At 39.9% G+C, this 23,929-nt stretch overlaps 1 protein-coding gene across 6 annotated transcripts in view; it reads right to left on the reverse strand.

Moving 5' to 3' along the window:
• Positions 1 to 23,929, reverse strand: part of FNBP1 (formin binding protein 1) — a 140,929-nt gene that overhangs the window by 41,926 nt on the left and 75,074 nt on the right. For all 6 annotated transcript variants that reach the window (XM_029202342.1, XM_029202341.1, XM_029202340.1 and 3 more), the window contains exons 5-6: positions 20,008 to 20,070; positions 19,467 to 19,571 (exon numbers count right to left, since the gene is read on the reverse strand). In XM_029202342.1, the coding sequence (XP_029058175.1) occupies positions 19,467 to 19,571; positions 20,008 to 20,070 (168 nt within the window). The remainder of the gene's footprint in view (positions 1 to 19,466; positions 19,572 to 20,007; positions 20,071 to 23,929) is intronic.

The raw sequence follows: 23,929 nt of genomic DNA on the forward strand, positions 1-23,929 counted from the left end.
CTCTGAAAGATATAGTAGGAGGGATATTAAAGGAAGAGATGGAAAAGCTCTCTGTCTGGAGTAATGTTGTTGTATGATAAATGGCATTGTTTCAATTTCCCAGCAAACTGTTGCATCTAGAATACATTTTCAAGTTCAAGACTAAAATGCATCTAAAAATTCCTATTCAGACAGAGCACCGTGAGTTTTTGTTGGAGACTTCCAGGCCGGGACTTGCCAAAACAATGAGTCTGTCTTTGATAAATTATAAGGGCAGCTAAAATACAGAACACAGAAAAACTTCAAAATAAGTTAACCAAAGAAATATGCTTGAAATATTCCAGCAATTTCCTGATTTCTTTTTTTTTTTGAAACAGGCTTACAACTTCTAGCCCCAGCATTGTAGGTTACTTTAGTGCTGAAATAGAAGGAGAGAATATGGAAAGATAGCAAATGAGACCAGCATCTCAATCCCTCAGGGGCCATTCACTTGCTAAACAGTTTTAAGAAAAGGCCTTCTGTTTCCCTACACCCTAGTTGCCTTATTTAAAAAGTAGAATTAGAAGGTGAGTGACAATTTCTGCTGAAACAGAAGCCACTGCTGATATGGCTGCTCTTAATGCTGGCATACCTCCAAGTTAAGCTGGTGAAAACGAACTTGGTATGAGCTCAGAGATCTTGGTAAAATATAAATCATGGTCTCCAAGACTTGCCCCCTCCTCCTCCCTGGCTTCTAACACATTATTCTTGGCGAGGGTCTTGAGTTTTTAGTTATAGTAGGTTGAGATTGATGATCTCTTTCTCTTCCCTTTCTCCCCTTAATAAGTAACGTCACCCCAAAATATGACATGCACAAGGTTAATACCACAAGGTTCCATATATGCACAGTTGAAGAGAACAGCCTGGATTCTGGAAAGTTGATGCCTATATGATCACCATTCTCTACGGCTGTGGCATTATTGTGAAGAGCAAAAATACTGAAAGCACTCTGGAATGCAGTTCTACAAAACATATATATTCCTTAGAAGAGTAAAAAAAATTAATCATGTTATATACCCCAGAGAAAGAAATGAAATACCACGAAATCTGAGGTATATATATGTACACACACACACACACACACACACACACACACACACACACACTGGAATATGACTCAGCCATTAAAAATAATGAAATAATGCTGTTTGCAGCAACATGGATGGGCCTAGATATTATCACATTAAATGAAGTAAGTCAGAGAAAGACAAATACCATATGATATCACTTATATGTGGAATCTAAAAAAAAAGGAGACGTGAACTTATCTACAAAACAGAAATAGACTCACAAAACAAACTTATGGTTACAAAAGGGGGAAAGGGGAGGGGGATAAATTAGGAATTTGGGGTTAACAGATACACACTACTATATATAAAATAAACAACAAGTACCTACTAGATAGCGCAGGGAACTATATTCAATATCTTGTAATAACCTATAATGGAAAAGAATCTGAAAAAGTATATATATATATATATATTTATGGCTGAATCACTTTGCTGTACACATGAAACATTATTAAAAAAACTACACTTCAGTTTAAAAAAAAAGAGAGAAATCTGAGGTGTTTGGTGAGAAGCTGTTCATCCTTAGTACCAAGTCACAATAGATGTTTAATCAGGAATGTTTAATACTAAAAACCTTACAGATGTTATTTTCAGTAATATATTCTTAATAGGTCAAGATAAAAGATTACAGGCCCTTCCTGAATTTTGACCACAGTACTACTTTTCTCTGCATTCTTTAAGCTGGGCAACACCTAGCAAAACTTCTAGTGGTCAAAGAAGACAGCAAAGAAGTTTGATTAGGTATCAGGCTATGGGATGAAGTGGGGTAAGAGTGTCCTCTGAGAAACAAAACCTTAAGCCTGTGTATACCATAAAGGTGTTGCAAGAATCTCCACCACAAGAAATTAACATAAAAATCGGCCCCAGGTTGTCTGGCCAAAATAAATACAAAACCCTAATGGTAGTGGGGATACACCCACAATCCTGCTTTTAAGGGATTCCCAGAGGAAAAACCCATCCCTGTTGAAGGTATGCTCATACAAAAAATAACAATATTAACAATCATAAATGCACAAGGAAATAAAATACTGTGAGAGCTGACACAGTAGAGAGAAAAAGTATCACCATAAAAACTTGAGCTAGGGACTTCCCTGGTGGTACAGTGGTTAAGAATCTGCCTGCCAATGCAGGCGACATGGGTTCAAGCCCTGGTCTGGGAAGATCCCACATGCTGCAGAGCAACTAAGCCTGTGCACCACAACTACTGAAGCCCGCGTGCCTAGAGCCCGTGAGCCACAACTAATGAAGCCCGCATGCCTAGAGCCCATGCTCCGCAACAAGAGGAACCACTGCAATGAGAAGCACGCGCACCACAGTGAGGAGTAGCCCCCCTCGCCACAACTAAAGAAAGCCCGTGTGCAACAAAGAAGACCCAACGCAGCCATAAACAAACAAATTAATTAATTAATTTTTTAAAAACCTGAGCTAAAAGAAAAATTTAAAGAACATATAAAACAAGAACATTTAAAAGGGTTAAAGAAATAAAAGAAGCAACAGAAATCACAAGAAAATGAAAGACAATGTAAAGATGAAGTATATCTGAGAAAGAAGCAAATGGAACTTCCAGAAATAAAAAATGCACTCATTGAAATTTAAAAACTTAATAAATCAGTTAAATAATAGAATAATTGAAGAGGACTCATGAAGTAGCTGAGAAAGTTACACAAAGTGTAATATATAGAGATAAAGAAATGAAATGAAGGAAAAAGAAGTTAAGAAGCATGGGGAATAGAATGAGAAGTTTCATACATATCTGAGCCCCAGAACCAACAATTCAAGAGAATGAAAGAAAGGCATATTTGAAGAGTTAACACCTGAGAGTTTTCCTACATTTATGAAAGGAACAAATCCCCAGTGAACCCCAAGCAGAGTAAATAAGAAACAAAAAGTCTGTACTTGGAAATATCACAGTGATGCCACAGAACACCAAAGGCAATGATAAGGTCTTAAGAGCTAGGGAGGACAGTCAAATACCCACAAAAGGAACACAGTTAAGTTATTAGCCAACTTCCCAAAGGAACAATCAATGATAAAAGACAATGGAATGAGGTTTTCAAAATGTTTAGAGAAAATCATTGTCAGCTTAGAATTCTATACCTAACTAAACCATCACATTCGAGTGAGGACAAAATAAAAACATTTCAGACAAATAAAGAACTTACTACTCACAAACCCTTATGGAAGAAAATAAAAACAACCTATCATTCAGAAAGGAGTGAATTTAACCCAGAAAGGAGGAATATGCAAGAAGTAACAACACTTGGCCTGCCTTAGTACATGTCTCTGGCTGTGTGGATAGATGGTGAAGACATGGCTGCCCCCTTGAGATGGTCCCTGGGCCCACCTCTCCTTATTGGGCCCCTAGTATATACTGAGGCTTCATGTCAATTGCTATTTATCACCTTATCCCAACCCATTATCACCAGCCTAGTTCTGCAGGCAAGAGCAGTGGCTAACAATTAAGAGCTCGTTTAATATAAACCAGGAGTGAAATCATACGGTACACTGGCAAGGACACTGAATTCACAAAGAATTCATAGAAATGTGCTTCAGTCTTAGCTCTCCCACATCCAGCATGGCCATTTCAGGTTAATGGTAATTTTTAAAATTTTTTTAAATTTTATTTTTATGGCTGTGTCAAGTCTTATTTGTGGCACGTGGGATTTTCTTTCAGGTGTGCAAGCTCTTCGTTGTGGCATGCAGGCTTCTCTCTAGTTGTGAAGTGCAGGCTTTTCTCTAGTTGTGGTGTGCGGGTTTTCTCTTCTCTAGTTGTGGCACACAGGCTCCAGAGAGCGTGGGCTCCGCAGTTTGGGGCACGCAGGCTCTCTAGTTGCGGTGCGCGAGCTCAGTAGTTGCGTTGCACAGGCTTAGTTGCCCCGCGGCATGTGGGACCTTAGTTCCCGGACCAGGGGTGGAACCCACATCCCCTGCAGTGGAAAGTGGATTCTTTACCACTGAACCACCAGGGAAGTCCCAGGTTAATGGAAATTTAACACTGTACAGCCTTACCTTTTTTTATCTATAAAGGGATAAAAGAATTATGGCAAGGACTGAAACCCTCTTCGAAAAAAAAAAAACACGTTCCCAGTGTAAGTTTTTTGAGAAGTAGGTTCAATACCATTTCATGCGGATCACATTCATTCTCCCATTTCACTCTTAATATCCTTCACAATCCGTTCTCATGTCACCTCTCTGGGAGATCCTACTCAACTCCCCGTTCTGTCAACATCAGCAGCATGCTTCCCGCAATGCCTGGGACGAAGTTCTCTCCATCTCAGATGCTCCCTCTCTGCTCTATCCATTCAATTTCTACCCATCCATCATACTCAAGTCCTGATTCTTCCTTCAGCCCTATCCCGACAACCTGTAATCCACATGGAGCTTTTTCAGCTGCAGAATCTATGAGCAACTCTTAAGCTCCTAGTATTTGCTGGTCATAAGACCAGGTGATTTCACATATGATGTACCTCATTAATCATTTTTAAACTACTGCTGCTCTGAATATCTTCACCCCGCAGCTTAGCATGTTATACACATTATCCGATTCTGCAATTGACTCGAGTTTTCCTTGTCTCTCTGTCTCTTTGTTATCTGCTAACCAAGGCCCTCGAGAAAGGTATTCATTATGATCTTACTGATGCTCTGAACTATTTGCTCAATAATTACTCTAATAGAATGTCTAGGATGTTTAAAATATACTTAATCGGGGACTTCCCTGGCGGTCCAGTGGTTAAGACTCTCGGCTTCCACTGCAGGGGGCACGCGATTCTAGCCCCTGCACCTAGAGCCCGTGCTCCGCAACAAGAGAAGCCACCGCAATGAGAAGCCCGTGCACTGCAACAAAGAGTAGCCCCTGCTCGCTGCAACTAGAGAAAGTCCACGCGTAGCAACGAAGACCCACTGCAGCCAAAAACTAAAACGAATTAATTAAAAAAATATATTAAGAACCAGCTCCTGGCCAAGATAGACCATTTACTATCAGTAAAAATTAAAATATTTTATTAAATGAGTTGCCGTACAAAAGCCTTTAGAACAATGAGGAGCACAAAGGAAATGCCAAGTATTGAAGCCACACACACACACACAAACACACACACTCAAATAAGTAAATATCATTTATTTATTTTATTTTATATTCAAGTTCATATATTCATATAATATGAATATTTGTATTCATGTTTTATTCAGTTCACTTTTATTTTCAGATCTAGGGTATGGGAATGACCTATCATCTTATTTCATTCTGTTGCTATCTTGAACATTCACTTAGAGGCTTGTTGTAGGAGTACTAAAGCAAAGCTAAGATAGATTCTCGCGTTAGCATTTTCATGTAAGTAACATAATGCGTACTGGAAATAGTTCACTGAAGAGGCTTTTAAAAGTATTTGGTCTTTATATACATTCACTTTGGGGAGCACCCCACCCCCCAACATTTCTGATGCTCTGAGATTTTGACATTCCTGTTACTTTTTTTTGCGGTACGCGGGCCTCTCACCGTTGCGGCTTCTCCCGTTGCGGAGCACAGGCTCTGGACGCGCAGGCTCAGCGGCCATGGCTCAGGGGCCTAGCCGCTCCACGGCATGTGGGATCTTCCCGGACCGGGGCACGAACCCGTGTCCCCTGCATCGGCAGACGGACTCTCAACCACTGCCCCACCAGGGAAGCCCCCTTGTTACTTTTTAAATGTTTGTTTACCCAAACCCCATTTGCTGTGTAAAAACCACTTATTTCCAAAGCAAAGAAGCAAAAATTAAGGCCAACAACATAGAGGCTGTAGTAATTGCTAGCAAATGAACTAAAACTGGGAGCTGAATGCAACGTTAAGAATACGTGTATGTGAAACATCTAACCAGAGTAAATAATTTTTTTTTTTTTTTGGTGCTGTGTGGGCCTCTCCCTGCTGTGGCCTCTCCCGTTGCGGAGCACAGGCTCCAGACGCGCAGGCTCAGTGGCCATGGCTCATGGGCCCAGCCGCTCCGCGGCATGTGGGACCCTCCCGGACCGGGGCACGAACCCGTGTCCCCTGCATCAGCAGGCGGACTCTCAACGACTGCGCCACCAGAGAAGCCCCAGAGTAAATAATTTTATGTTTCAACATTCCTATCACAAATTCATTGTTTAAATATCGAGTGGCACAGCCTTAAAAAAAAAAAAACGCATCCTACTAATATTCAAAGTTGTGTCCTGTTTCCAAATATAAATACATTTATTCCACATTTGATAATTGGGAAAAATTTCCATTAAATTCCATTTCCCATATGAAGCATCAAAAAAGAAGAAAACATATCCGTATTACTCAGGACAAACATTAAGCATCAAAACAACTGAAACCATTCACGATGTTCATTTAATACAGGCACGCTGAGGAGCAAAATAAACAAAACATAAAGTCTACAGATATGACTGCTTACAGGACAGATATAAACAAGAGGATAACAAAGATGACTTTTCTAGAATCTTTGACTTGAACACCGATCCACTTTTAAAGAGTAGTCGCAGCAACGATATCCATTATTCTATACATTTTTCTCTTGTTGCAAACAAAAGCAATTTTAAACTAAAAGATCAAGCTGCCGTTGAGAAATTTACTTCCTGCATTCATACAAACCACTTCCTCTTTTGAAAAAAAAAATTGTTTTCTAAATTGTTACAGCGAACAATTCCTTCAGATAACCAGTCAGACATTTGATATGAATCAAATTTGGGGAAAGCCCCAAAGATATTAACATGTTTAATAAAGATGTCAACCTCGTGGTTACAGCAAGGGCAGAGAAAAAAACTTAATAGTACAAATCCTTATACGTACAATAACTAAAGTAGTCATCTTGCTAGAGAATGTTTCCCCAAATGGTAAAAAAATTTAACACTCTGCTACTCAGCTGGCTTCAGTTAGAACAGAACCAAGTTTGTCCTGCCTGTGCTTCACAGAGCAGGCATCCCTGATTCCAACTGAGGACAACCTCCTAAACTAGTAAATTTCATTTGTTTTATCAAGATAATTATCAAACTGATAATCGCTCAAAGTAAATTCCTTCATTCTTGCTTAACACTGACATAGATTCTTTACTAAAATTGTATTTTTCTCTTTAAAAGATTCTATTATGTAATATATGACACATAAAAAGAGTGCATGCATATTTTATTGTCATTAGAAACGTGAAGTTTCATCACATACTTCTTAGAATTCTACCTTAATTCATAAATGACTCAGAATGTCCTATTCTACTTCACAATAGGGGCATCTATGTAGAATTTAAAAGCTAATAATGCTCAAAGCCAAATATGTTTGGAAGCCGTAATATCACACAAAAATGGAATGCAAACTCCCTAAGAAATGGATACACAGTTCTAAGGGCTCATGGTCAGCATTTTAAATTAATTTAACTTTTAAAACATTTCCTTAAATCGGGTTGTACAGTAAAACTCATGATTAGGCCAAATAGGGCAACTTCTCACAGTGTACAGAGAATTCTTCTGGTTAGTCAACACTCAGAACGGCACTGAATTTGAATTAAGAATCCAAGTTAACCGTTTGATGGCAAACAACTGCCCAGAAAATGAAGACGTTAGCAGTCAAAGAATCACACAAGTTAAATGAAACTAGACGTGTAAGAAAAGGAGAAATGAATGCCAGAGTTTAAAAACCATAACTTGAGCTCACTAACAATTTCTGCGGCTACTTGTAACCACGAACTGCAGTTTCTGTTAAACAATACCCTATTTTGCATTTAGAAATTATGTAAGAGCCAACAGTCACAAGGCAGGGGCGAATTAGAGAAAGGGAATTATTCATTGCCTGACATGGATGAACTCAGTTTAATGCATGCATTTAGAAAACACTGTTCTCTCTGTTCGGAAATATTAGTTCACATTCCATTCATTTTGATAACCTTTTCCTTTTTCATCCCAGCACCGCACTAGCCAGCTGCAGCATTATCAGAAAAAAGCAGAGATTAGGCGCTGCCTCTCACCCATTTGTCTAGCATGTTATTATTCCAAAGCACAGCGACAGATCAAACCCCACTTTAAAGTGTTTGTCACCAAAATGGCATTCAAGAAGTATGTAGGGAGCACGTGGGAAAATTCACCAATACAGTCACTAAGTATTAGGAAGAAAATGAAAGGCAAATTCCTTAAAGTCAAGGACTGTGTGATTCCACGACGGTATCTATGCCACCACCACACTTCACCGGCACACAGGCAACAAATAATGGGTGAGGGAATGAATGGATGGGAACACTTCACAACTCAGGAATTCTGTCAACAAGTTAGATGCTTTTGAAAAATGACAATAAGGCCATGAAATCATGATTCCATTAGAATTCCCTTAAATTAAAAAATATATATCTACGGTAACTCATTTGGGGGCCCATGTTTAAATAGAAAAAGACAAATTTGGAATTCAGTTGGATGAAAAGCTATACCAAGCAGAAGCAAACTGCAAGAAAAAAATTACTAGAAACATTTTAATAAAATAAATTAATGGCTACTTAGCATTCTGATTCTCCACAAGTAATCTCCAAACTCTATAAAGCTTGAAATACTGACTCCATTAAAAAGTAGTCTCTGGCTCACCTCTTTACACACTATACTCTACCCCCAGCCCCCCAAATCGAGAATACGTCAAGAGTTTAAATGGTCCTTTGGCACCATGTCCAATCTGATGGCACTGGTCTTCTGAGAGATGGGGCCACGGAGAGCTGGGTTCTCTGTATTTCTAAGCCTGATCCTTAAAAATGTGTAACTTGGAAATGATAATGTCCTGGTTGTCTAGGCTTTTTCCATCACACAACAATATTTTAATAGCAATGATGAAAATTTTTAAATAAAAGATGACCCACATATCGATTAAAGGCATAGAGAAGGCTTTATTGGGGGTAAGTAAAGATAACTGTATTAGTATATACATACATACATATGTATATATGTACACACTCACACACACACACACACACATATATACATACACACTCATATACGAAGTGTATAAAGAGCACCTGTATGCCAGAAAGAAGAAAATCTACTTTTAAAATGAGCTAAAGGACTTTCCTGGGGGTCCAGCAGTTAAGACTCCACATTCCCAATGCAAGGGGCCCGGGTTCGATACCTGGGCAGGGAACTAGATCCCGCATGCCACAACTAAAGATCCCCCATGCCGCAACTAAAAATCACACATACCGCAACTAAGACCTGGCACAGCCAAATAAATAAATTTTAATGTTGACCTTGAATGCAGTTAAATCACTGCACTTTATTTTTTCTTTTTTTTAAATTGTTTTATTATTTTATTTTTATTTATTTATTTTTGGCTGCATTGCTGTACACGGACTTTCTTCTAGTTGCCACGAGCGGGAGCTGCTATTCGATGTGGTGCGCGGGCTTCTCATTGCGGCGTCTTCTCGGCTAAAATAAAAGGACTGAGAATACCAACCGTCCATGAGGGCGAGGAGCAGCTGCCGCTGTGTGTCGGTTGGTACAGCCACTTTGTCAAAGCTCTGACAGTGCACTGCGCCAAATTCGCACCTGTGACCCAGGGTTCCACCTCACCTCAGGTACACGCCCATGGCGGAGAGACCATGGCCACCAACTGACATGTATAAAAATGTTCACAGGAGTTTTATTCTTTTTTAGGAGCTTTATTCTTAATTTAGTCTCAATATGGAAACAGTCCAAACATCTACCAACCTGAGAATGGCTAAATTGTGGTACATCCACACAATGGGCACCACACGGCAACACAAACCACCCCCGCGTGACAAAAATATGAATCTCACAGACATCATATTGAGTTAGAGAAGTCAAACAGAAGAATGCATATTATACAATTTGTATGAAGTACAGAAATAGGCTAAACGAATATATGTCAGAGGTCAGAATAACAGTTATTATTATTATTACAATAACTTTGGGGTGGGGGGAGGGTTCCAGGGAGCCTGCTGGGGTCCTAGAAATGTCCCTTATCTGGGGTGGTGGCACACGATTTCATATATATGTAAAAACTCATTGAGTTGTCCACGTAACATGTGGCCACGTTATGGTATGTATATTACACCTCAATAAAAACCTATTTTAAAAGGTCTATAAGGACACATACCAATGGCGAGAGTGACCACCTCTGAGGAGGGTCTGGGAGGTGGAGGGCTGGACAGCAGAGAATACTTCCACCTTATCCTCAGTGCTTTAATTTTTTTACAAGAGACTCCTATATTTGAGTAAGACATAATATGGTTTGATTTTTCCATGTTCCCTTGCAGTCCTTCGACTGTTCAATATTACAAGACAGATAGTAAGGACTATCTTTTCCATCTCCTTAAAAAGGAGGAAAAAAGTCTGGTTTTACCTTCAACTTGAGCGTATGGGTCACGAGCCATGAGATGACCTATTCCAACCTCTATTGGTTCTTTGACATAGCCAGCTTCACTAATTTCAAATCACTACAACTCATTCCAAGTCTTCAAATCCAAAGCTTTCTGACAGTGGCATAAAAACCATTCCATTGAACTTATTTTCTTTCTCCATCGTTCTTCTAAGGCACATGGCATCCTCACAACATCCAAATATGTTCACTGGCCCAGAGGTAAAACTGTCAGTTTTTTTTCTTATGCCTACTTTCAACGTATAAATTTACATTTAGTTAAACTGGGTGCCTCAAGGCTAACAAATACCCTCTTGTAAGCAAATGACTAAACATCTGGCCACACACTGATGCTGAACACAAAGCAAAAACGTGGACTCGAGCAGATTTAGGCAATTTGAACACACAGAGCCAATCCCTCTGCGGAACATTTAACTTCCCAAAAGGAGAAGAAGAAAATCAGGCTCCTACCCAGATCCTACGCAGCTTAGAAGATGCATGCACATATAGTTCCCATGAGCTGTGTCATCAAGCACAAGCGTAGTTTAGGAAAGTCCATCCTACTCATGGTGGGAGCAGCTACAATGTCTTTATAAATACAGGCATGGCATTCCAAGTGTCGTGGGGCTGACTGCTGGAAAAAGGAGGGGGAGTGATCTTGAATACAATTGGATAATTTAATCATGGGCAGAAACTGGAGGAAAAGACATTTATATTAGATCTGAAGGCTATTAGAAGTCAAAATGGGAAATTACATTAAGTATCCATAAGAACTGAAACACTGCATCCTTTCAGCTTGTTACTGACAAGAGGCTTCACTGCTGATAATGCAAAAACTGATATAACAATCAAATCACAGTTTGTTTTGGGGAAATTACAGTGCTTCAAGTGATACTCATAAGCAAAATAACTTAAGAATAACTTAAGAATTCCAATGTTTAGACATTGCTCTATGAGCTTCAACATTTGTGATGCTAAAATCCAGTAATTTATCACATCTTTAGGGAGGAGGTAAATAGTACTTCCATAAAAATAACAAAATGACTCTCTACGTATAAGAAATAATAATACATCCTTGGAAATATTAAAATAGTTGAGGAGAGCAGTTCAATTTGGTAGTACCTTCCAAAAGTCCTAAAGCTGCAACTGGACCCAGCAACTGCACGTTTGTTAAGTTAACTACCTTGGATCTGACCTGAGGGAGGAAAATTAAAAAGTCATCCTGGAAGTTTTTCAATCACAAAGGACTAGAACTCACACAGCGTGTGTGGATCCCCAACCCCAAGTTGGAAATTCAGACTGATGCAGTCCTGGCCTGGTAGTGACCCCAGGTAATGCCAGCTCCCTGGAGAACCCACTTTAAATGTAGGCCAGAGATGAAATTCCAAGAAACGCACATTTATAATCACACACACTTTGTTTTGAATCTCACATGTTTTTCTGCTGTGACATACTTTCTTCTGTGACTGAAATATAAGGCAATGATGTTGGTATAACACAGAAGCCTTGCCAGTCTATATGCAATTTTTCACAGTAAATTAATGTTTGGAAGCAATCACAGGTAAGCCTTAGCAACGTCATGCAGATTTTAAGAAAAAGGCTAAGTACGCCTGAAACTAATATAATATTGTACATCAATTATACTTCAATTTAAAAAAAAAAAAGAAAGAAAAAAGGCTAAAAATCTACAGAATTGCAACTAGTGGCTGCTTCAGTGGCTTCAAGAACTGCTACAATACTCATTCTGTTGAACTACCTGGTAAAGCTACGTACACAAAATCTGGAAAGATATTTCCACCTGTGGCAGAACAACAGATAAGTGCAGGAAGTATTTATCCAGGATCAGATTTTTCATTTTGCTGAACGTGAATGCTTCCAAGGACCTACGTGTCTTAAGGCCCGAATACTCAGAAGGACCTACATCTTAAAGGACAAGGGCTGTGATACTCAATTCAAATGCTAGTTGTTTTACTAGGATTGTTGTTTTGTTGGTTCTCTGGTTACAAAGTTCTGTAAGTACTGAGTGATCTATTTCTAAGCCTATTTTCCCCTAAGTCCTGTTCATTATTTTTAGCACCTTTTTTTTTTTTGCAGAACATAAAGTTTTTCAGCAACGCATTTATGGCATTATAGAAGAAAGGACAAAAATATAGGAGGAAACAAGTCAGCAGACACAACAAACTGAAGAAACAGGCCCACATAAATTGTAGATACTAAAATTAATCAAATAGAGAATATAAAGTCAGTGTGTTTGGTATGTTTAAAGAAGTAAAATATGGTACAAGGGTGTGACAAAGCAACAAGAAAATAACAAATGACTCTATAGATTTTAAAGAGAACTATAAAGAACTTCTAGAAATGAAAATGTAACAACTGAAATTAGAAACTCAATGGACATGTTAAACCACAGATCAGACACAGCTTAAGAGAGAATTACTGAAATGAAAGTTATATCTAAAGGAATTACATGGAACACAGCAGAGAAAGAGAGAGACAAACAGATGAAAAATACAAATATAGCTTAATAGGCATGGAGGATAGAGTAGATATTTTAACTAATGCCTTATAATCAGAGTTCCAATGGAAACAATAGAATGAGGAATAGGCAAGCATCAGAAAATTCCAATCTGGAGGCAATAAGCCCAATGAATCAAAAGGAAGATAAAGAAAGTCACCCCTATTTTAAAGACAAAAAGACAAGAAATAGATCTTTATAGTTATTAAAAAGAAGAGACATTATCTTCAAAGGATTAACAATTATACTGGCTTCTCACACATTGTGACTTCTCAACTACAAACGGGAGTCAAAAGATGGCAGCATAAGACCCTCCAGGTGCAATACAATCACCCTAGGGCTGTACACATGGAGAAATCATGTTTCAAGAATGAAAGTGAAAAAAAGACAGTTCCCATCAAACAAAAACTGAGATTTTACTGTAATAAACCTCTGCTAAGGGAACTTCTAAAGGTGTCCTTTGGGAAGAAGGAATAAGACCCCAGATACAAAAAGAAATGGTGAACAAAGAAAATATACTTACAGAACTATAAAAAAATAAATAAATAATGCAGTTGAACCAAAAATATTCACAAATACATTGCAATGTTAAGAGGGAGCTGGTTTTAGTTAAAGTTGTTTGGGTGGACATTAGTAAAGACCCTAATTTACTTTATAGTTAGGCTGAACATATATGTTAAAATGTCTAGGACTTCCCTGGTGGCGCAGTGGTTAAGAATCCGCCTGCCAATGCAGGAGACACAGGTTTGAGCCCTGCTCCAGGAAGATCCCACATGCCACGGAGCAACTAAGCCCGTGCGCCACAACTACTGAGCCTGCGCTCTAGAGCCCATGAGACACAACTACTGAGCCCACTTGCCACAGCTACTGAAGCCCGTGTGCCTAGAGCCCGTGCTCTGCAACAAGAGAAGCTACCACAATGAGAAGCCCGCACACTGCAGCAAAGAGTAGCCCCCACTTGCCACAACTAGAGAAAGCCCACGCACAGCAACAAAGACCCAATGCAGACAAAAAAAAAAAAAAAACACAACAGTCTAGGTTTACCAAATAAAGCACAGAAATAGAATACATAGTGTCCAAAGCAGTAGAGGAGAAAACGGAATGAGGAAAACAAAACACAATTTTCAAAAATCCAAGAAGGCAAGAAACAGAGAGTCAGGGAAAGGGGGAAGGAAACAGAAAAAGTGAAACAAATAGAAATAAAATGAGATGGTATACATCCATCCAAACTCTCCAGGTGAAAGGTAAAGGCCATCAGACTGTATTAAAAAGAAATCCAGCTATATGCCATTTACAAAAGACACATCTAAATATGGGAACAAAGAAACATGTAGACTAAAACTATGGGAAAGACTTGCCAGGCAAATGCTGACCCAAAGAAAAGGCTGGTTTATGTTGGGTAAAATAGACTTCAAGGCATAAAGCATGACTGTGGAAATCAGTGAAAAATTAAATCACATTGAAGACATTACAATTCTAAACTTTATTCTTTAATAAAACAGCTTTACAATGGAAGAGCAAAATGGACAGAAAATGACAAATCTTCCATCGTTATCATCGCAATAGTTAATGTAATGATCACTGGCCACTGCCATAGATGGCTTCAAGTATCTTGTACATATTATCTCAACCAACACTCGCATCAATCGTTTCCTTCTGTGTTCCCATTTTACAGACAAGGAAAGTGAGGCACAAAGAAGTGACATATCTCTATCAAAATACATTACAACAAGCAGACAAAAAATCCTTAATGATGGGAAGGTGTGGGTAATCAGCAAGTTTGCTCTAATGAAAAAATGTAGAACTCTGCAACCAAGAAATGGAAAATACACATTCTTTTCAATTACTTAGAGAACATTTATAAAAACTGACCCTGTACTAGGCCATAAGACAAGTCTCAACAAATGTAAAAGTCTCAAACTCAGACTTTCTATAACCACAATGCAATTAAATTAGAAATCATTAACAAAAAGATAAGTTTAAAAAGTCATACAATTGGAAATTTAAAAATATGCTTCCAAATAAATTACTGGAGAGACTAAATAGTAAAAGAAATATATCAGGAAATGAACAATAATAATACTACTGCATACCAAAATCCATGGGTTGCAAATAAAACAGTAGTTAAATGAGAACTTTGTTCATTAAATGCTTATATTTGAAAAAAAGAAAAGTTGAAATGAGGAAAGCATCTGAAGAAAGAAATTTTTTAAAGAGCAATAAAATAAATCCAAAGATACTGACAGAAGAGGAAGAGGAGGAAGAAGAAGAAAAAGAAAATAAATAAAATAGAAAGTAAAAAGAAATTCCATAAAGATAACTTTTGGTTTTTGTAAAATACTAATAAAAAATGATTTTAAAAAACAAACCCTCGAGACTTCCCTGGCAGTCCAATGGTTAAGACTCTGCGCTTCCACTGAAGGGAGCACGGTTCGACACCTGGTCGGGGAACTAAGATCCCACATGTTGCACGGCGTGGCCAAAAACAAACAAACAAATAAATAAAAGATGAAGACCATTAATGTCCTTTAAAAGAAAACAAACAGACCCTCGGACCTCCCTGGTGGCACAGTGTTTGGGAGTCTGCTTCCTGGTGCAGGGGACACGGGTTCGAGCCCTGGTCGGGGAAGATCCCACATGCCGTGGAGCGACTAGGCCCGTGTGCCACAGCTACTGAGCCTGTGCTCTGGAGCCCGTGAGCCACAGCTGCTGAGCCCATGTGCCGCAACTACTGAAGCCCGTGCGCCTAGAGTCCGTGCTCTGCAACAAAGAGAAGCCACCGCAATGAGAAGCCAGCGCATCACAGAGGAGCATCCCTCACTCACCGCAGCTAGAGAAGGACTGCGCGCAGCAGCAAATACCCAACACAGCCAAAAATAAATAAATAAATAAAAATTAAAATATATATACATTATTAAAACAAATCAAAACAAAACAGACCCTTCCCAGTACTTTGCTGGTGGTTCAGTGGTTAAGAATCGCCTTCCAATTCAGGGGACGTGGGTTCGATCCCTGGTCGGGGAATTAAGATCCCACATGCCGTGGGGCAACTAATCCTGCACGCCACAACTACTGAGCCTGTGCACTTTGGAGCCCACGTGCCACAACTAGAGAGAAGCCCACGCCGCATTGAAAGATCCTGCATGCCACAATGATGATCCCAGGTGCCACATTTAAGACCAAATGCAGCCAAGTAGATCAATAAATAAATAAGAATTGATTTTAAAAAAAAGGCCCTCCCCAAAAAGTATAAATAAATAAGATTAGGAATAAATAAGGGGGACACACAATATATGCAGCAAAAAATTAAGGTGAGAATATTATGGGCAACTTTTGGCCACTAAATTTGAAAACCTGGGATGAGATGGGTATATTTCTAGAAAAATATAACATACCAAGATCAACCAAAGAAAAAGACAATAAAGGAATTGGATCAGCAGTTAGAAACTCTCCCACAATAAAGGATTACAAAATATTTAAGGAACAGTTAATTTCATCTCACATATATTATCCAGAGAATAAAGAGCAACACTCCACAACTAAAAAGATGTAAAGCAGGGCTTCCCTGGTGGCGCAGTGGTTGAGAGTCCGCCTGCCGATGCAGGGGACGCGGGTTTGTTCCCCGGTCCGGGAAGATCCCACATGCCGTGGAGCGGCTGGGGCCGGCGGCCGTAAGCTGTGGCCGCTGAGCCTGCATGTCCGGAGCCTGACCTCCGCAACGGGAGAGGCCACAACAGTGAGAGGCCCGCGTACCGCAAAAAAAAAAAAAAGAAGTAAAGCAAACTAGAACAGCCAAGAAAGAAAAATTACAGATCAATTTCAATGACTATAGATGCAAAATCTTAAAATGTTAACAAAATAAATTCAGCTCTGTATAAAAAAAAAATACATCATAACCTAGTTATATTCGTCCGAGGAACGCTAATTTGGTTCAATACAAGAAAATTTAATAATGTAATCTACCCGTTAATGGATTAAAGGAAGCAGAAAAGGTATTTGATGATGTTCAATATTAAGTCAAGCTTTAAAAAAAAACTTGTTGGGGCTTCCCTGGTAGCGCAGTGGTTGAGAGTCCGTCTGCTGATGCAGGGGACGCGGGTTCGTGCCCTGGTCTGGGAAGATCCCACATGCCGCGGAGCGGCTGGGCCCGTGAGCCATGGCCGCTGAGCCTGAGCGTCCGGAGGCTGTGCTCCGCAACGGGAGAGGCCACAACAGTGAGAGGCCCGCGTACCGCAAAAAAAAACCCCAAAAAAACAAAAAAAAACTTGTTGGCAAAACAGAAAAAGAAGGGAAATCCCTTAGCCCGATAAAGGGTATATTATAATCATGCTTAATGGGGAAACATTTGAAGCACGCTCTTTATAATCTAGAACGAGATAAGGAAGTCCACAATAACTGCTACTGCCAGCATAATAGAGGTCGTAACCAGCAGAGCAAGATAAGAGAAATAAATAAAAGACATAAAGATTGAAACAGAAGATATAAGACTGTCATTATTTGCTGCTGTTATGACTGTCTCTACGGAAAACCCCAAAAGAGAAATCAAAAGAGAGTTTAGCAAGCATCTGGCTCTAAAATTAATATATAAAAGTTATGTGTTCTATAGTCCACATGAATTAAGTGAAAAACATAATATCAAATGAAAAACAGTCAAGTCACAAGAAAAGAAATGAAAGTATGATTTTCTTTCTATAAAGGTGAAAAGCGCACAAAATTATGAAATAAACTCTTTGGAGATACAGACACCTACGATAAAGCTATGAAGAAGCGAGGAGATGATTAACACCAAATTAAGGATAAAGTTTACCTCTAGAGCGAAGAGATGGATGAAGTTAGGAAGGGAGACTTGAAAGGCAACAATAAGATTTTTATTTCTTAAGATAGGTTGTGGATTAGCAGCTGTTCCCTTTGTTACTATTCTTTACACTGTACATGTGTAGTATACATAATCTTTTTTAAAGAAAAGGCTCTGAGGGAATTCCCTGGTGGTCTAGTGGTTAGGACTCTGTGCTTCCACTTCAGGGGACACGGGTTCGATCCCTGGTCAGGGAACTAAGATCTCGCAAGCCACGTGGCGCGGCCAAAAAAAAAAAAAAAGTGAAGTACCTTTGTTTAGAAACCAGGAAGGAATGGTGGAGGCTCTGAAAGGTATTTTATTAACCATAGTTGGGTGTTTTAATTTTTTTCTCCCACTTCATTTGGTTGTATTTTCAGGTATTTCTACAATGAGCAAGGATAGATAGCTTTTTTTCTAAGACAAGGTCATAATAGTAATGGCTTTAAAAAAGTCTTTCAATAAATAAAAATCACTCCAATTTTACATTTAGGGTAATAAAATATTTGCTACAGAATGCATACCTTTGTGCCAGGCATGTTTCTGGGACACATATACTGATTTTACCTCCTTTAACCCCAAATGTTTTTTTGATAAACTTTGGGTCAATCTATTTTAATGGAATAACATATTAAATACTTCAGGGAATTAATATTTTATGAGAACTTATAACAAATTTATGGTAATTTATGGGTAACTTTACCAGCAAATTAATATATCTTTTGGTAAAGTAAATGTCTCCACTCAAGATCAAATATAGACATTAAGAATGTGTTTTCTAATATATTAGATAATTTTAGAGGAAGGCATGCTAATATATACCTAGGCTTTAAGCAAGGAATCTGGCAGAATTGGGCAATGAATAACTAATTCACACTATTTTCTGAGCAAATTCAACTCCAAATAATCTGGCAAAAGTGAAAGAAATCTGTGAAAAAGCAGGGTTTTACCCCACTTAAAGCATGAGTCTGTGAATGCCAAAGTAGCCCTGGGCAGTCACGAATGAATACTGTTATTTAATAGCCCAGTTTTGTTTACACTAACATTGATGACTTTTATAAAAAGAAACTTTAACTTCCAGGGAAAAAACACAGAGGGAACCACAGGAAGACACAGTACAAGCTTTATAATAATATTCCTAATTGCCAATACAAGTCCATTTCGGGAAAAGCTTTTGGGAGGACTTTCCAATGCAAGCCTTCAAGTACAACCTGTTATCAACCTGAATGAATCCGTTAGAACACAGGCCACTCGTGTGAATCTCTTTACCTTTTTAACATAAGCACTGTAGGTGGCCGAGCTCTTCCAGATGGCACTGGACAGTCTGCTCCAGCTTTTAAGAGGTTGACTTTTTCTTTGAAAAGCCATTAAGAGAGAACCACGGTCTGCGGAAACCACCCCCTAAGGTATGTTCATGGTCTAAGTCTCCGTGTTATCATCCTGATGACTAAATAAATCAACAAACTGCTCAAATCATTAACACCGGAGACTCCCCAAATTTTAGATTCTCCCCCTGCCACCCCACCGCCAACATCCCTCCGTTGACACAAAACGAAAATGATCCCAAGTAAAGTGGTTGCAGCAGAAAGGAGAACTTGGGGACCAGCAGTCTGGGAGGATACGTGATGAACGTTAAAAAGGGAAATGAAAGAAAGACCCTCGCTTTCACCTTACCTTTTCAACATCTGCTTTTGTAACATTTATGTCAGCATCCATTTTCTCAAAGTACTGCTGGGCTCGGTCAGCCTCTTTGCAATCCCGCTCAAAACGTCTTTTACTCTAAAAGCAGAGGAAGATGGTTGCGGGGAAAGTAATTTTTAATGAAACCATGAGAGTCTTATGAGAAGATGTAATTTTATCAACATCCGCCCGCCCCCACCCCCTCCACCGAAAGCTTTCTTCTCCAAACTGATGTGTTCCGTGTCATCATTTCAGGAAGTTATTTTAAAATCCACATTTATTTCCATCCAAACTGTCTAATCTTTGTTCTTTCCGTATGATTTTTAGAAAAAGACTCTGCTTGAACTCCTTTGGGCTTAACATTTTACTTTCAGTAATGATTTCTAGAAACCAGTTAAATTCAAATTATAAAAATCTCTCAAGACAATAAATAGTGTCTCTGTTTGTTTTGTACTACTGGTTGATTCAAGCTTAAGTTAAATTCAAACGAGAAAATCTATAAAGACATTTCTTGAGAGGTTGGGTTTTCACTTACTGATTCTAGTTGCTTCCAGCAAGTCTCTATGTGCTGCTGTGCCTTCCGTCCGTCATGAAAGTGCTGGAGGGGGGAACACGCCCATAATTAGTACCCCCTCTTTCTCATATTAACACTTGAGAAAAGAAAAATTCATCCACTTCAATGATATTTATTTAGTTATTTTTATTTTTATTATTTTTTTTTGCGGTACGCGGGCCTCTCACTGCTGTGGCCTCTCCCGCTGCAGAGCACAGGCTCCGGACACGCAGGCTCAGCGGCCATGGCTCACGGGCCCAGCCGCTCCGCAGCATGTGGGATCTTCCCGGACCGGGGCACGAACCCGTGTCCCCTGCATCGGCAGGCGGACTCTCAACCACTGCGCCACCAGGGAAGCCCAACTTCAATGATATTTAAATATTGAATATCTAGCATGTGCATGCCAGAGAAATTTAAGAGTTAAAAAATAAACGGGAAATGAAAACAGTAATAGTCAAGAGTTGAATTTCAAACTTTAGCTATAATAATACTGAATGCTAAGACTTACATACACCACTTGTAAAAATGACAGGAATGCTTTATTAAGACGGCAATCACTTTGATCTTTATTTTTAATTGCTTTGAGAAGTAATTCATATACCAAAAGATTCACCCATTGACATTGTTCAATTCAATGGATTTTAGTATAGTCACAAAATAGGCAACCCTCACCAGTCAATTTTAGAACATTTTTATCACCCACCAAAAAGAAACGTCATGCCTCTTAGCTGTCACCCGCCATCCTCCCCAGCCCTAGGCAACCACCACACCACTTCCTGTCTGTATAGATTCGCTTATTCTGGAAGTTTCATATGAATGGAATTGTACAATATGATGTCTTTTGTGACTGACATCATGCCTTCATTATTTCATAATGTTCACTTAGCCTAATGTTTTCAAGGTTTATCCACGTGATCACATGCATCAGTACTTTATTCCTTTTTATTGCGGCGTGATACTTCTTTGGGTGACTATACCACATTTTGTTGGTCCATTCACCAGCTAATGGGCATTTGGTTGTTCCCAGTTTGGGGCTATTATGAATAATGCAGCTGCAAACATTTGTATAAGTTTTGTGTGGATAGATGTTTCCATTACTTAGATTTTCTTAAAGCTTAAAATTCATCTCCCTGCCATCAGCAAAGGCCCTGAGGCAGGTATGCGCTTGGTGTTGACCATCAAGGACACCAGAGGGCCAGACCAAAGTGAGCCTCAAGAATGAGGAGATGGGGTCAGAAAAGAAAGGGGCAGCCTGTGCAGGGTCTCGTAGGGTTTTTGTATGAATGAGCGGGGGATCCGTAAATGCCGTAAAGGAAGGTTCCAGGTGGGAGTCTCTCTCCAACCCTGGAAATGATGGAGATTTGGACCATGGGGTAGCAGTGCAGGTGGTGACAGAGGCTCAGATTCTGGCTGTCCTTTGATCAGGAAAACGACTAGGATTTGCTGGCGAATCAGATCAGAGGTGGGCTGTGAGATACGGAGGGGTCCGAGTGATTCCAAGGTTGTTCAGACTTGCACGGACTACGTGGACAGAAGCCCTTGCCCTCTGGTTCTGTTAGATTTGCCACGGAGAGGATTCTGGCATATCAGAGGGCGTGAATTTCTATCTGCAGCTTTCCCTTGCTAGGATGCCAGGGGCTGGCCAGGTCCTTTGACCAAAGGCCACAGCTCCGGTCAGGCAGCATCTCTGCAGCTGATCTCTGAAGTTCCTTCAAGGCTGCCTTGCCCTTTGAGACCCAGGGCCACGGCAGCTCCCCACCAATGATTAGCCTGGGGGTACCGCTCCATCCCTCACTGCTTTTCCTGAGCCCTTTCCACAAGTGGTAAATGCTCCTTTTAATAAATGGCCTTTCCTCAATGACTAGGCTTGAATGTGCTGTCTGTTTTCTGGCCGCCGAGGTAAGCACGGCTGGGAAGGGTGTGCACGGTGAAAGGGGGACAGGCACAGACGGGTCCCCTCGGTACAGCCTCAGAGCCTTCTCTCTCAATCGTCAGCGCCTATGGCTTAGCCGAGTCACAAAAGGTAGCTGACTCCTGGGAGGCCAGGGAGGAGGAGACAAAATCAGATTTTTTTTTTTTTTTAAGAACAGTGCTCCTTTATAAGGGAATGTTTTCTTGTCTCTCTTCTGAGGTCATGTTTCACCATTTTAAGCACCTCTTGACAGCAAGGTTTATCCATCTAGCAATTTTTTGGTCTAGAGGAGCCCCATGGGGCTTCATTTTTCAAGTCTCATAATAGACACAGGGATAGGACCGAAAAGAAATGGAGTCGAAGGTAGGAATAAACAAGCAAGAAAGGATTGGGCTTCGGGAGGAGTAAGGTAAGCTGAGAGCAGAGTTAGGGAGCTTTGGAGGAAGTACAGGTTTTCTGAAAGCCACATGTATCGTTTTAAAGAAGGATGGAAGGAAGGAGGGAGGGAGGGCCTGGGGAGGTAGGGGGGCAGGAGGCTCCGGAGGGAGACCAAGGCTTAGCTGTGCCCCTCGGCCCTGAGAGTCCCTCGTCATTGTCCCAAACAGTCCAGAGGACCAGCCCCATTTCCTAAGCAGGTCCCCTGTGTTCTGCAGTTTGCAGAAAAGATACCTCCATTCCCCCAAATCTTACTTAGAGATTCAAAGACAGACACAAAAAGAAAAAGAAAAGCTCGGCACCCAATTCAGAGCTGGGCTCTAAGCTTCCGCTCCAACTCGACAGCAACTCTGAAATGAATGTTTTCACAAAACGAAAGCTCCCTCACAGCCAGGGCCGTCCTGATGGAGAGGAAACGCACACAAAGAACATGGAGAAGTGACGGACACGGCACAGGAAAGGTGGACTGGGCTTTACTAGCAAAGGAATCTTCTCTGAAGACAATAGTGTTCCAAAAAAGGTCATGTTTTTGGAAGCATGAAGGATGATTTTTATTGAAAATCTACTGCATAGTAAACTCTCTTGTCACTTCTTCATTCCAAGGTTCAAAAATAAATATGAATTTATTTTTCAAGCACGGTGTGGACCTTGCTTGACGTTACTGGTGAGCTTTTTGCCAGGACGGACTCCTGTCACAACACACCCCATGACACCACAATTCGGTGGGACCGAAACAATTATCTGAGAACTACACCTGTGATTGCATTTCATGTAGTTAAAAAAAAAAAAAAAATCTAGATGTCACTGATTTTCCTTCCAGTCTTTCTTGCCTAGTATGTGTTCCTCCAAAATGGATTTGCCTACAACACACAAAAACAACCTTGTACTGCCTGATCCCTTAGGAAACTAATGGATGGAACAAAAGCCCTTCTGACAGTTCTGAGCATCCCGTGACCTAAATAGCAGCGGCCCTTTGTAACCAGCTCCATCTTCCCTCCTTTAATCGGAAAAGCTATCGTAACAGTCACAAAGTTAAACAAACCAACCAGCTTGCCAGATGTGTTTGTTGTTTATTAACAAACAATGGTCAAACATTTCTTCGCTGGGCAGATAGCAAGTGTGGATCTAAAAAGTGTGTCTCCAAGCTCTAAATAAAGAGGAATTGTTCTCTAGAAAAAGATAATAAGCACTTCTTTCGGAGGCACGGAGTGAAGTCATCACAGCTCTTTTCTCCTATCAGAGGAGAGACAGGAAATGCCATCTCTAGAGACCCAGAAAAATGCTCTTTGCTTTCTCCTGTAATAAGATACTTTAGCTTCTCTTCAAACATAATAATAGACCTTTTAAAAATGCCTGATGATATCTGGGGTGACAGCTAAACTTACTTTCATTTCAACTTTTTGGTTGAACCTTAAAAATATACAGGTAAAATCTATACAAATAAAATCAGCCTTGAAAAATTCTTTAGAAATTTCCTGGAGACCAGGGGTAGCTGAGATAAAAAATCACAGGGAACCTAAAATAGGCAAGCATTAACTTAAAGTAAAATGACAATGA

The sequence above is a fragment of the Monodon monoceros genome, unplaced genomic scaffold (assembly GCF_005190385.1).
Source record: "Monodon monoceros isolate NGI ecotype Baffin Bay Population unplaced genomic scaffold, NGI_Narwhal_1 Super_Scaffold_5, whole genome shotgun sequence".
In the NCBI taxonomy this organism is placed as follows: domain Eukaryota; kingdom Metazoa; phylum Chordata; class Mammalia; order Artiodactyla; family Monodontidae; genus Monodon; species Monodon monoceros.